The sequence below is a fragment of the Artemia franciscana genome, chromosome 8, assembly GCF_032884065.1.
Source record: "Artemia franciscana chromosome 8, ASM3288406v1, whole genome shotgun sequence".
NCBI classification, from domain to species: Eukaryota; Metazoa; Arthropoda; class Branchiopoda; order Anostraca; family Artemiidae; genus Artemia; species Artemia franciscana.
Window position 1 is genome coordinate 48,896,832 of NC_088870.1, and position 15,823 is coordinate 48,912,654.

The window sequence follows — 15,823 nt, forward strand, 5'->3', positions numbered from 1 at the left end:
GCAGTCTATAAACATTGGTATTTTCCTTTCCTATATAGAATTAAACAAAAAAAAAACAAGTTTTTTTTTAAATGAAAGTAAGGAGCGACATTAAAACTTAAAACGAAAAGAAATTACTCCGTATATGAAAGGGGCTTTTCCTCCTCAAAGCCCCGCTCTTTACGCTAAAGTTTGACTCTTTCTCTTAACTGTACTTTTTAAAACAGTAAAAAACTCCCTCCCACGGGGACTGCGGGGGAGTAAGTCCCACGGGGACTGCGGGGGAGTAAGTCGTTCCCAAAGACATAGTTATTAGGTTTTTCGACTATGGTGAATAAAATGGCTATCTCAGAATTTTGATCCGGTGACTCTGGGGATAAAATGAGCGTGGGAGGGGGGCTAGGTGCCCTCAAATTTTTTGGTCACTTAAAAAGGGCACTAGAACTTTTAATCTCCTTTTGCGACATTCTAGAACCACTGAGTCGATACAATCACCCCTGGAAAAGAAAAATTAAAAATAAACACGCATCCGTGATTTGTCTTCTGGCAAAAAATGCGAAATTCTACATTTTTGAAGATAGGGGCTTTGAAACTTCTACAATAGGGTTCTCTGATACGCTGAATCCGATGGTGTGATTTTCGTTAAGATCGTATGACTTTAGGGGGGTATTTTTTTCCTATTTTCTAAAATGAGGCAAATTTTCTCAAGCTCGTAACTTTTGATGGGTAAGACTGATCTTGATGAAATTTATATATTTAAAATCAGCATTAAAATTTGATTTTTTTGATGTAACTATAGGTATCAAAATTCCATTTTTTGGGTTCTGGTTACTATTGAGCCGGTCGCTCCTTACTACAGTTCATTACCACGAACTGTTTGATTTACCTATGATAGAGTATCATCTATTATTGCATTAAAATTCCCTTGGCCGCCTTAAAATTCCCTACTAAAAATCCCATATTTGCACTGGGATCCTGTCTATTTGTTCCTGTAACTATATGTAGAGTTCACTGTAATCACTCGTATCTTCGTCTCTCTGTTATACAGGGGCATATACGAATATGACTGATACTTTGTACTCTTTGGTCGTGAAATCAGCTTACTTACTTAGGACTTTTCACACCGGTTGGCGCACAAGGCGGCAACGATCCCTCTCCAAGATGACCTCTCTAGCATCTTTGGCCAAAGTTCATCAATGGTCACTCTTGAGAGTGCTGCGTCTTTTTTAGGCATCGTTCAAGTGTCATCCATGCCGTCGAACTCCTGGAAGAGTCCAACACAAAACATCATGAGGCAGACGTTTGCTGCTCATTCTAACCATATGTCCCCGATATTGCCAGAGAATATCAGCAATAAAATTAGCAATTAGGATAATAGTATTAATATATTCTCAACCTAAGAAAGACGTTGAAGCTTTCTTATTCATCATGAGGTCGATTCCTGTGCAGCTATACATCTTATCCTTCTTCCCTGAATTTATGTGTAACACTCAAGGATGCTACTAAATCTCAAGACCTTTATCTTCATGTATGAAGTCTAAAGTTAATAGGATGTACGCAAAGAACATGACAATTTTTACCAATTAAAAAAACAACGTTTTTTCACAGTTGTGCTTCAAAAATCTTCAGCTCTTTCCCTCGTCCCCTCAAAAAGTGATTAAACCATGACATTTGAACATGACAAAGAATGACAAAGAACATGACAGTTTATACCAATTAAAAAAAAAAAACGTTTTTTCACAGTTGTGCTTCAAAAATCTTCAGCTCTTTCCCTCTTCCCCTCAAAAAGTCATTAAAACATGACATTTGAACATGAAAAAGAATGACAAAGAACATGACAGTTTATACCAATTAAAAAAAAAACAACGTTTTTTCACAGTTGTGCTTCAAAAATCTTCAGCTCTTTCCCTCTTCCCCTCAAAAAGTAATTAAAACATGACATTTGAACATGACAAAGAATGACAAAGAACATGACAGTTTATACCAATTAAAAAAAAAACAACGTTTTTTCACAGTTGTGCTTCAAAAATCTTCAGCTCTTTCCCTCTTCCCCTCAAAAAGTGATTAAAACATGACATTTGAACATGACAAAGAATGACAAAGAACATGACAGTTTATACCAATTAAAAAAAACAACGTTTTTTCACAGTTGTGCTTCAAAAATCTTCAGCTCTTTCCCTCTTCCCCTCAAAAAGTGATTAAAACATGACATTTGAACATGACAAAGAATGACAAAGAACATGACAGTTTATACACATTAAAAAAAACAACGCTTTTTCACAGTTGTGCTTCAAAAATCTTCAGCTCTTTCCCTCTTCCCCTCAAAAAGTGATTAAAACATGACATTTGAACATGACAAAGAATGACAAAGAACATGACAGTTTATACCAATTAAAAAAAAACAACGTTTTTTCACAGTTGTGCTTCAAAAATCTTCAGCTCTTTCCCTCTTCCCCTCAAAAAGTGATTAAACCTTCCTATAACTCTACTATGCTTATTGAAATCCCCTATGGGATATGACAAAGGATTTATCAGAAATTTCAGGGTGGCCAGCGTGGTTTTTAAGTCTCACTGGCGTAACGCTCAAATATCACTATTTTGGACCAGTGTGCTTGCACACATTTTACACTCATGTTTTAAAATTACAAACAATAAAGATCTGACGAAGTGCCAATTTCGAAGCAAAACCATGATAATATTCTTATTTTACTTGACGAAGAGTTATTTTCATTAGCTTCTATTAACGTTTTGATTAAAGCATAAAACACCAGCTTCCCTTTTATCAACTTTACATCAGTAGGTAGTGTACGCATTGTTATAGATCAAGTGCACTGGTCCAAAATACTGATTCTTGTGAGTTTAATTTTAAAATATAAAACTATTAAATGCTTTTAATATGTGATATCCATTTTGACTGCATTCACCATCCGGAATTTAAAGACTAGACAGAAGACGAAGATATCCAGTGCTGGGACGTAAATGCACCTATAATCTATTTGCTTATTGTGGTAGGGCATAAGAGAGAATTTTGGTAGAAGAATATTAACTTAAGTTAGAACTACCTGTTATATATTTTAGAAGTTGGATTTGAATGCTTGATGACTTTTCGCCAGTGGGTAAAAATTTGGTTAACTTAAACTTTCAGGTTAGACTGTGGACTTGACCACTGTTTGGCACTTAGGAGGATGGGCTAGGAATTTTTCTTTTCTAGTATGTTTATATATTATATGTGTTTATATGTAAAGTTAGAAATTTATGGGGGAATTATTTATAAGGGTCATCTATTAGCGTCAGATGAGAATGGCCATCTGCTCCTGGTAATCCTTAAGCCACAAAGGTTTCCTCCAAAACCTCGTAGTTAATTTACGTTTTAGTTTCTTATACTGGCCACAAGGATCGGTCACGGCCAAATCGGATTACATCAGTCACACGGGAGTTTTTGAAGCCAAAATAAGCTGAAAAGATTTGCTTCTCCAGGAATGTAAGGCAATGAGATTGACTTACGAAAGCACGTTACAAATGTAAATCAAAGCAATCAAAGCACACTTTCTAACAGGAGATTTTAAGAGAGCCATCAGTATTTCCTCTTTTTTTTTAGACCACAGTACATATATCTATATAATATAATATTCTTCTTTCACAACCATCAGACGAAGCCGCACCCCGATGTACCTCCTCTTGAGAACATTTAAACTAAGAGAAAAACAAGCAACATAAAATGTTTTCGTGAGTAGCACGCGTGTGGCATTGGTATTCACAGCCTGGAGAACAGAAAAAGAAATACGACAAATCGAGCGTGTTCTAGATATTGTACCGCGGTATGTACACATAGATACTTCATTTCAATGGTTTGGAGGCATGTAGGTAGGACTTTTCCTTCAACTGATTTTTCTTTGTACTTTAAAAGACTTTTAATTGGTAAATTTATCTTTACTTATCAATTGTATTTTGCATATATTTTGAGCTTAGTACAGTGTTGCTATGACCCACTTTTATTTTAAATGTCCATACCTTACTATGTAAGGTGGGCATGGGTCCCTTGGATTGAGCTTTTTGGAAAAAATCTAGAATTGTTTAATTTGCATTTTGCTATCGAAGCAACATTAGTAGCCTAATCATGTCTTTATCGTTTAATTTTAGGTTAAACGGCTGACTAAAATGATAGACGAAATGTCACATTTGGTTAAAAACAACGAGCGGTTTTACAATGCCATGAGGAGAAACTTACAGGTTTCTCTTCCAAGTGTTACCACAGAAGAATTATCTATGAAGTTAAAAGAGGTTGAAGACAAGCTGGAGCCGAAAAAGTCAGAGTTGCCAGCTCTTTTACAACAGATAATTACCACAAGAAACTTTTCGACCGTGAGTATTTTTTTTCTTACATTTCATTAGGGCACACTAAAACGCCACAATGTTTTCTATACTATTAAAACAAAGCAAAAGGTAAATTTATCTTTTAAAAATATGTGCTGTGAAAATAACTTGACAGTTGTGACAAAAACCAAACATACCAAAAATCTTATTCTTAAGGTGATTCAAAATGTTCAAAATGATTAATTTTCATGTAATCTATAAAAAGCTATTAGCACAGGAAAATGCAAAGAGGCTTAGAAAAACATGGACACCAACCCAAAAAAAGTAGCAAATTTTGCTTTCTGGCCAAAATTCTGAATTTTCTAATCCGTCAATTATTTTTGGGAAACTATTTATAAGAGCTGTCACTTGGTATATTCGTCTCTGAGCCCTGAATGCTCAGGTAGCTGATACAAAATAAGCTTTTCTTAAGCAATGTGTAATAATCATTTGACTTTACTGATTTATTTGTAAATTCGTTTATCAAACAGTTCGTGGCAACGAACTGTAGTAAGGAGCAACCCAGCCAAATAGTAAACACAACTCTGTGAATTTTGATACTAATAGATACATCAAAACGATTGGACTTTTATGATAATTTAAAATATATAGGTTTAATCAAATTTAGTCTTACCCATCAAAAGTTACAAGCCTGAGAAAATTTGCATTATTTTTGAAAATACGAGAAAACATCCCCTAAAAGTCATAAAATCTTAACGAAAATCACACCATCGTATTCAGCGTATTGAAGAACTCTACTGTAGAAGTTTCAAGCTCCTATCTACAAAAATGTGGAATTTCGTATTGTTTACCAGAAGACCGATCACTGGTGCGTGTTTATTTGTTTTTATTTGTTTTTTTTTCACCAGGGGTGATCGTAACGATCCAGTGGTGCTAGAATGTCGCGAGAGGGCTCATTATAACGGAAATTAAAAGTTATAGTGCCTTTCTTAAGTGACTGAAAAATTGGTGCGCACCTAGGCCCCCACGCTAGTTTTTTTCCCAAAGTCAACAGATTAAAATTTTGAGATAGCCATTTTGTTCAGCCTAGTCCAAAAACTTGATAACAATGTCTTTGGAGACGACTTACTCCCTCACATTCCAAGGGAGAGGGACTGCAAGTTACAATATTTGACCAGTATTTACGTATAGTAATGGTTATTGGAAAGTGTACAGACGTTTTCAGGGGGATTTTTTCGGTTATGAGGGTGGGAGGTTGAGGGCAAGGGTTACCTGGGAGGATCCTTCCATGGAGGAATTTGTCATATGAGAAGATAATTTCTGTGAAGGGAGCGCAGGATATTCTAGAACTATTAAAAAAAACAATGAAAGAATAAATATGGAAAAGTTTTTTCGACTGAAAGTAAGGAGCAGCATTAAAACTTAAAATGAACAGAAACTATTGCGCATATGTGTGGTTCATCTCCTCCTAAATACCTTGCTCTTTGCGCTAAAGTATTTTTAGTAATTTCAACTATCTATTCTACGGTCTGTGTGATTCAGGGGTCATTCTTAGAGAATTGGGACAAAATTTAGGCTTTAGTGTGAAGAGCGAGGTATTAACGAGGGGGCAAACCCCCTCATATTACGTAATAAAAATATAAAATACAGAAGTTCGTTGCGTAAGTTATGTATATTTTATACTAATAAAAATGTTCGTAAAAAATTAAAACTTCTAGTTGCCTTTTTAAGTAGCTAAAAGGTTGGAGTGCAACTAGGTCTCCTCATCCACCCCTTCTTTTCTCAAAATCTTCCGATCAAAACTAAACGAAAGCCATTTAGCCAACAAAATGAATATGCAAATTTCGTTTTAATTATTCATTTTGTGGACAACAAGATCAAAAAATGTATTATTTCAATAACGTTCAGAAATAAAATGAAAAAACAAGTTTTTTAGCTGAAAGTAAGGAGCGACACTTAGACTTGAAACGACATTAAAACAGAAATTATTCCATATATTTAAGGGGCTTTTCCCTCCTTAACGCGCCGCTCTTTACGGTAAAGTTTTTCACTGTTCTAAAAAGTAAAGTTGAGAGAAAGAGTCAAACTTTAGCGTAAAGAGCGGGGTGTTGAGGAGGGAAAAGCCCCTTAAATATATGGAATAATTTCTGTTCGTTTCGAGTTTTAATATCGCTCCTTACTTTCAGTAATAGAACTTGTTTTTTTTTCATTTCAATTATTCAAAGAATCGCATTGTTGCGCATCGACTGTTCAGTGTGATAGTGTCAGTAGATATTTGTCTAGATTAAAAAAAAAACAAGTTTTTTCAACTGAAAATAAGTAGCAACATTAAAAATTAACACAAACGGAAATTATCATGTATATGAGGGGTTCGCGCCCTAGTCAGTACCTCACTCTTTACGCTAAAGTTCGAATTTTGTTCCAATTCTTTAAGAATGAACCCTGAATCACAAAGACTGTTTAATTAGAATAAATAGCTCTTTTGAAAGTACAAAAAACTTTAGCTTAAAGAGTGAGGTATTGAATTGGGGATGAGCCCCCCACGTAATAATGACTGTTTTTTTTAAGTTTTAATAATGCTCCTTACTTTCAGTTGAAAATAAAACTTGTTTTTTAATTTCTTGTTTTTTAAATGATACTGGAAATCCGGTACCCCCTTCATAGAAATTTCCCTCCCCCCATGAAGACTTACTCCATGGAGGAATCCTCCAGCGTAATTTCCTCTACCTGACACCTCCCCCCGCCCCACCAGAAAAAATCCTCCTGGGAAACTTGTATATACTTCCCAATAAACATTATTGTATGAAAACAATGGGCAAAGTTAATAAATTGTAGCCCATCCTCCAGGGACTGTGGGGGATTATGTCATCCTCAAAGACGTAGTCTTTACGTTTTTTCGACTATGGTGAAAAAAAGACCATCTCAAAATTATGATCGAGTGGCTTTGGAAAAAAATGAGTGTGGTAGGGGGCCCAGTTTCCCTCCTATTTTTTGGTCACTTAAAAAGGGCACCACAACTTTTAATTTCCGCTTGAATGAGCCCTCTCGCGATATTCCAGGACCAGTTGGACATGTGACACAGAGTATGTGAGCAAGTCAAAAATGAAAATGAAGAGCAAATACACGTGCGATTAGAACAGCGGTGGGGCGTCAAAAATGAAAATGAAGATCAAAGATACACGCGGTGAGAAGACCTATGACACCGAGCATGGAAGTAAGTCAAACTTTAAAATGAAGAGCAAAGACACATGTGGTTAGAAGACAAGCGACACTAAACATACGTGCGAGTAAATGAAAATCAACCTGGACAGCGATAATAAAAACGTTTCATGCTTGAAAAGGATAGCGATGATGGTCATCACTGCCTACCACACCTTTGAAAATCAAAAACATGGACAAGATAAATCGTTGGAAGAAAAAGAAGTTTTTGTCCCACCACCTGAACAGTTAAAAGAAACAAAGGTTCCACGATATATCTTTCATAATGACAAAAGACAAGCTAAGGCAAAATTTGAAGCTCCAATAAAAAAAAAAAAACATAATTTTACGAAGGCACTTTTTATTTATGGTGCATTTGGACGTCATGACATCAAGAAAAGGCTCATATTGTCTGCGTTCAGAAGACAAGCGACAGTGACAATCTATATATAGAAGGCTGCCACGTGCCAAGTGCCGGTATATTTTTATATTTTATATTCTTATATATTTTTGAATTAGTATATATATATATACTAAGTCGAATTAGATATTTGACTCGAAATAAATTCCTTTTGTTTTTATTTTGCAGATAGTCAGTCAATTACTTTCATATCAGACCATTATATCTGACAAAAGTATAAGGCCAAGAATAGATAAGCAGCTAGAAGATCTGTGTGAAGGAACAGAAAATGCGATCAATGCAATAAATGCATTCAGCATGAAACCTGAAATAAAAACAGGTTCAATTGATACAAATGTGATGGAAATTGTTTCGATTCATAGCTCTATATCAAAGGTAATGGAAAATGTGTTATGCTCTTTCACCAAATAACTGTTGTAATAAATTGAACACCTGATAGTTCCCGCGTAAGGGGGTCGTATGTAGGTATATCCTTAACTTTGCTGTTTTTTCACCTACTTAAGGGATTGAAGGGAGTGTATTCAAAAGGAGGTTGTAAGCATTTGATCAAGGATTTTTTATCTTAGTTATTTTAATAGTAACTATTTATACCTCCAACCCAGTCCATTCTCTAAATCATACAAAGTGTTCTTTTTTGATGCCACTGGCAGCTTTGCGATGGCGCTGAGAAAACAAATTCAATCAAACCCTGGCAGTATTTAAGCTCTTTTTTAAAATTCTGGAAAAAATATTTTGTAATTAACTTTTACCGTTAAAATTAACATGAAAATAAGCTTTTGTTCCTCCATCGGATTTAAATGCGAAATATTTTTTGTTAGGAAGTTTTTTCAAAACAATTTTTTTCCATTTATGATGGGGGTTGAAAGAGGAAATATTCAACATCGGGGACTGTAAACGTCAGGATTGGGACCATGGAGACTAAAACTGGGGTACCCTCTCTAGGTTTAAAATAGTTGGCGAAACTTAGAGTTTCAAACTCAATTAATTTAAAACAGTAGGTGAAATTCAGTGTTTTGAAGGGTATCCAAAAAATATATTCTAATATATTCGAAATGTATAATATATTCAAAATAATTCTTTCATTGACCAAGTTGTTCCAGCAGTTGAAAAAGTGCTATAAGAATCATATGTCTTTCCTAGCGACAATCAACCAAGTTTACTTTGCTTTGTTTATCTTTTGCGTTATCACTTCTTGAAGGGTATTTTTTATACTTATGATTATCAATATCTCTGATTGTTCTGAAAGTGTGTCCACGTTTGATTCATATTTTGACTTCAAGTATGGAATTTAATTTAGCTATTTAGCTTGAGAAGCATATATTTCTAAGGTTACTTTCCCACTAAAGTATTGAAACCACTAAAGGAAAAAGAGAAGAAAACTGTATGCTGTAGCGTCAATTTACGAAAATTAGGTGGGTGGAAAATATATATTTTCTAAATCTATTGAAGGGGCGTTTTTTTTTCAATGAAACACAATAAAGACATTTGTCAATGAGCATATATAAAATGTAGTTTTCAAAATCTAGAAGTGAACGCCCACCACCCAGTTGTTACCACTTGCTATGTATAATATTTTCTAGTAATAAATACCGATTTGGATTTTTCATATATTGAATGTTCCTTGTGAATGTACCGAGGAAAATTGGTGGAAACCTTCAAAGAGAGAGACACAATTCTGTGTTCTGATTGAAGAAAGTATAACAGTTCAAAAAAGGGATGAAACCTTTTAATCGAAAGTGAACATATATAAAATTTTTAACTGGATATTTCGAACACATATACAGTGTTCATCATCAGCAGTAAAACTAAAAGACATCAATAAAAAAAAAAAAAAAAATACCCAATAATCTAATCACGTATAGTTTATTGCTATTTATTTTTTTCAATGCAACAGCGAAAGCAAATCTCCTTGACCTTTTCGGTTCTGGTTCATTAGATTTATTTGATATATCAGGTGGGCAAAGGTCATAGCTCTTAGGTGAAGTGATATTCACTTTATTTGACCTCAGTAAAACATCATAAATGGAATTCAATCATAATTCACTTGTATCTCTGTTTATGGAATTATCCCTGAATAAATTTTTTTTTTAGTTTCAATTATTTCCCTGAAAATTTGCTTTAAACCTTGGTCCCTAGAAATCAAAGAAACATTTTCAAACAAAATAAAATCATTTGAATAATTATAAATAAGTTCCGATAGAGCCGACGTAAAATCTTCGGGTTTGGAATTTTGCTTTAAAGACGATGAAATAGAATTATTATTGGAGAATAGAATTATAATCAGAGAAGTATCAACCTTCTGTCAGTACCGTGTAAACTATTTGCTTCTATTATATTGTACGGGATTCGAGATGCACTAGATTCACATCTGCGAGATAAATAGCATGGTTATAGAGCTAGCAGATCGTGCTCTGACTTAATATCTGTACTGATAATGCTTGTTAAGGAATCAAAAGAGTGGAACAAGAAGCTATTTCTACTATATATTGACTTCAAAAAGGCGTTTGAGTCAGTTGATTGAGAATAATTGTACAAAGGCCTCAAGTATTATGGGATGCCAGAGAAATTAGTGAGCATGATTATTTCCCTGTACAAAGAGACTGAGTGCTGCGTTAAGACCAAGAATGACCCAACCAGATTTTTCAAAATCATGTCTGGTGTACGTCAGCGGTATGTACTTTCCCTATTTCTTTTTATAGTTATAATATACTTCATATTAAAACGAAACTCTGGATACGGCGTAAAATAAGTGGTAAGCAACTCTCTGATTTTGATTTTATGGATGAACTAGTGTTGTTAGAAGATTCTAAACAGGGTTACAGCAGCTGCTTGACTGAACTATAGAAAATGTCGGGCTAACTATTAACGCTGTCAAGTCAAATACCATATACATCAAAGGCTCATTGCTTGTTGTCCATCACTAACATACGCTGCTAGAACAGGTCAAGGATTTCAAATACCTGGGTAGCTGGGTCAATCGCGAGGGTACAATAATGATCGATATTAACCGCAGAATTGGTCAGTCAACCGGAACTTTTAATAGAGAAAAGCCCATTTGGAGGAGCAGCAAATACTGAGAGCAAAAATTGACAGCAAATATTTGGAGAGCAGTAGCAATATGCTCTCCATACTCCTCTACGCTTCCGAGTACTGAGAAATAAATCAACAGCTCAAAAAGAGAACTCTTGCATTCGAATATATATACCTAAGAAGAATTTTAGATATAAGCTGGCAAAAGCGAGCCAATAACTCTGAAGTTCATAATAGGACAAACCAGCCTCTTATTAGTGCTACTATAAGGAAGAAGAGGTGACATGTTTAAGCCATGTACTCCGCATGAAAGAAGGTTACCTTCCTTGGATAGCTTACGACTGAAAACTATGCGACAGAAGAAGACGAGGTCATTCAAAGAACGCTTTGTGGCGAGTTTTTGACCGAGTTATAAAGATAACTGTGGCCTCGTCATTACCCGAATAAAAAGATGTCACCGCTGCAGCATCACTTCAGGATAAGTGGGCTTTGTCAACTTCCTATGCGCCACTAACGGCTCCAGAGGAACTAAGGTCTAAGGTAAGAATAGCTCAAAAACTTAATTACGAAAAGAAGAGACCATCAGCTTGTAAAATATATGGCAAGAGTGAAGAAGTGATTTATCAGTAGCCCCCATGCCAATTATAAGTTAATTGTATTGTAATGGAGACAGTCGGATACAATGGACCTCTTTGGTCTGTGTGTATGGTCTGTTGACACAAAACTGAATTATATAGCCTATGTTTCATCAATCTTATTCATATTGTTTTTTTTTTCTATTTTAGCTTAAGGAATATGAAGAGTTTGTCAGAGTGATTCTTCTTGAGAATAGCAAAATGAAAGACTTGCGCAGTTTGCTGAAAGACAAAGTTTCCCAGCTGGATGCCACCTCAAAGGAAAAATTCCAAGACTGGATATTATCAGCAAGAAAATTTTTGGAAGCAGAAAAGTCCAAGTAAATGTTTCATTGTTCTATAAAAACCTAGTATCCTGACTCTAAATATGTTCAATTATGATCTTGAAACATCTGAATGAGCTTTGCTTTGACCTTTGTAGCTTTTCAAAGGCAGATCTTTATTGTTGCCAAAATAAAGACAAATGTGCTTCAGATGTTTTGCCTTTTTAATATATTTTTTAACCAAAACATTTTGGATGGAAAGAGTGGGACTTTGGTGGAGGGAATCATTCAATCCAAATTCAGTTTCCTGAACATCAGCATAGTGCAGAAATGGGATGCATTTTTGATCTTGTATATTTGATCTTGTATGTTGGATCTGTTCGAAACTTTCAAGGATGGTTTCAGCACACAGGAGGAACATATATTTTATTGGGAAGGGGATCAAACAGTTCGTGGTAACGAACTATAGTAAGGAGCGACCCGGTTCAATAGTAAAAAAAACTCCAAAAAATAGAATTTTGATACCAGTAGTTACACCAAAAGAATCGTATTTTAATGCTGATTTTAAATATATAAGTTTCATCAAGATTATTGTTACCTATCAAAAGTTACGAGCCTGAGAAAATATGCCTCATTTTAGAAAATAGGGGGAAACGCCCCCTAAAGTCATACAATCTTAACGAAAATTGCACCATAAGATTCAATGTATCATAGACCTGACTGTAGAAGTTTCAAGCTCGTATCTACAATTAAATAAAAAAACAAGTTTTTTAAATGAAAGTAAGGAGTAACATTAAAACTTAAAACGAACAGAAATTACTCCGTATATGAAGGGGCTTTTCTTCTCAACGCCCCGCTCTTTACGATAAAGTTTGACTCTTTCTCTTAACTCTATTTTCAAAACAGTAAGAAACTTTAGTTACACCAAAAGAATCGTATTTCAATGCTGATTTTAAATATATAAGTTTCATCAAGATTATTGTTACCTATCAAAAGTTACGAGCCTGAGAAAATGTGCCTCATTTTAGAAAATAGGGGGAAACGCCCCCTAAAAGTCTTACAATCTTAACGAAAATCACACCATCAGATTCAGCGTATCATAGAACCTGACTGTAGAAGTTTCAAGCTCCTATCTACAATTAAATAAAAAAAATAAGTTTTTTAAATGAAAGTAAGGAACAACATTAAAACTTAAAACGAACAGAAATTACTCCGTATATGAAAAGGGCTTTTCCTCCTCAACGCCCCGCTCTTTAGGCTAAAGTTTGATTCTTTTTCTTTACTCTATTTTTAAAACAGTAAGAAACTTTAGCGTAAAGAGCGGGGCGTGGAGGAGGAAAAGCCCTTTTCATATACGGAGTAATTTCTGTTCGTTTTAATGTTGCTCCTTACTTTCATTTAAAAAACTTGTTTTCTTTATTTAATTTCTGGGCGTTTTTGAATTAATCCATGTTTTGATCTTGGCTCTCCGTACATAAATAACTAAAACGAAATTTGCATATTCATTAATTGCAATTAATCGGAAGATTTTGAAAAAATAGGAGCGAGGGAGGAGGCCTAGTTGCCCTCCAAGTTTTTGACTACTTAAAAAAGTAGCTAGAACTTTTAATTTTTTACAAACGTTTTCATTGGTAAAAAATATACGTAAGTTACGAATTAACTTACGTAACGACCTTCTATATTTGTATGTTTTTATTACGTATATGAGGGGGTTCAACCCTCATCGATACCTCGCTCTTGACACTAAAGTTTAGATTTTGTCCCAATTCCTTAAGAATGACCTCTGAATCACAAAGGCCGTAGAATAAATAGTTGAAATTGCTAAAAATACGTTAGCGTAAAGATTGAGGTATAACGAGGAGGTAAACCCCTCATATGCGTAATAGTTTTTGTTCGTTTTAAGTTTTAATGCTGCTCCTTACTTTCAGTAGAAAAAACTTTTCATATTTATTTTTTCATTGTTTTCTCAAATAATGCTAGAAAATCCTGCGCCCCCTTCATTGAAATTCTCTTCCCCCATGAGAATTTCTCCATGGAAATATCCTCCCACGTAACCCCCCTCAATTCTCCCCCTAAACAAAAAAAATCCCCCTGAAAACGTCTGTACACTTCCCAGTAACCATTACTATATGTAAACACAGGTCAAAGTTTGTAACTTGCAGCCCCTCCCACTGGGACTGCGGGGGAGTAAGTGGTCCCTAAAGACATAGTTATTAGGTTTTTCATGGTGAATAAAATGGCTATCCCAGAATTTTGATCTGGTGACTTTTGGGAAATTGTGAGCGTGAGAGGGGGCCTAGGTGCCCTCTAATTTTTTGGTAACTTAAAAAGGGCACTAGAGCTTTTAATTTCCGTTAGAATGAGCCCTCTAGCGACATTCTAGGATCACTCAGTCGTTACGATCACCCCTGGGCGCAAGAATATTCTACATTATTTAAGAAAAACAATGAAAAAATCAATATCATTAGTTTTTTCTATTGAAAGTGAGGAGCAGCATTAAAACATAAAACGAACAGAAATTATTACGCATATGAGGGGTTTTACTCCTCATAGCCTCGCTCTTAACCTCGCTCTTTACGCTAAAGTATTTTCAATAATTTCAACTATTTATTCTACGGCCTTTGTGACTCAGGTGTGATTCTTAAGAAATTGGGACAATTTTTAAGCTTTAGTGTAAAGAGCTAGGTATCGACAGGGGGTGAACTCCCTCATATACGCAATAAACATACAAATATAGAAGTTCGTTACGTAAGTTAATTCGTAAGTTACGTATACTTTTTACTAATGAAAACGTTCGTAATAAATTAAAAGTTGTAGTTACCTTTTTAAGTAATCAAAAAATTGGTGGGCAACTAGGCCTTTTTTTCCTCAAAATCTTCCGATTAAAACTTTGAGAAATCCATTTAGCCAAAAAAAAAATAATTAATATGCAAATTTCGTTTTAATTATTTATGTGCGGAGAGCCAAGATCTAAATATGCATTAATTCAAAAACGTCCAGAAATTAAATATAAAAAAAACAAGTTTTTTAGGGGCTTTTCTTCCTCAACACGCCGATCTTTACGCTAAAGTTTCTTACTGTTTTAATTGTTAAATTAAAATTAATTTAATTAAAAATTTAAAAATTAAATTAATTTAATTGTTAATTAAGTTTTTTATTGTTTTAAAAAGTAGAGTTAGGAGAAAGAGCCAAACTTTAGCGTAAAGAGCGAGGCGTTGAGGAGGAAAAGCCCTTTCATATGCGGAGTAATTTCTGTTCGTTTTAAGTTTTAATGTCACTCCTTACTTTCATTAAAAAAACTAGTTTTCTTTATTTAATAGTAATAGGGAGCCTAAGTATGGTCCAAAAGTATTTTCTGTGTCACCAATTTGGAACTTAGAGCTGTAAGTAATTACATCAAGATAAAGCCAATGCACTAACAAATTGTTTTTGGAACAGACCGCCCAAAAATGGGATCCAAAATCAGCCAAAATTTGATAAAAACTGTATATTTTAAATCAGCTCAAAAATCCAATTCTTTTGATGTAACTATTGGTATCACAATTCCGTCATTTAGAGTTTTGGTTACTATCGAGCCGGGTCGCTCCTAACTACAATTCGTTACCACGAACTGTTTGATAAAAATAACAAACGCCGTTATGGATGAATAGCTAAATTCTAAAATTATCAGAAAATAATATGAATTATGAAATCAATCTTAAAATGAGCAAAAATTACCACGAACAAGCGTAGAACCTTCTAAAGGCCAGTGTGTCATTTGTGCTTTACTTTAAACAAAATATATTTTAAACAGTTTATCTTGATAATTATAACTGTGAAAAACAAACCAAAATTTATGAAATTTCAAAAAACTGATATCATTGTGTTCAAATAATCGTTCTACTTGCATTAATTCGTTTCTGTATTCTTGATCATTGGTATGATCTTCTATTTCGTTTTTGCCGATTGTTAACAAATAAAAACCAAAGCGTTCAAAATATGTT

At 34.5% G+C, this 15,823-nt stretch overlaps 1 protein-coding gene across 1 annotated transcript in view; it reads left to right on the forward strand.

The window, feature by feature from the left end:
• Positions 1-15,823, forward strand: part of LOC136030708 (cytoplasmic dynein 2 heavy chain 1-like) — a 575,385-nt gene that overhangs the window by 23,813 nt on the left and 535,749 nt on the right. Inside the window, exons 5-7 of the mRNA XM_065709779.1 lie at positions 4,120-4,341; positions 8,081-8,287; positions 11,728-11,897. Of these exons, the coding sequence (XP_065565851.1) occupies positions 4,120-4,341; positions 8,081-8,287; positions 11,728-11,897 (599 nt within the window). The remainder of the gene's footprint in view (positions 1-4,119; positions 4,342-8,080; positions 8,288-11,727; positions 11,898-15,823) is intronic.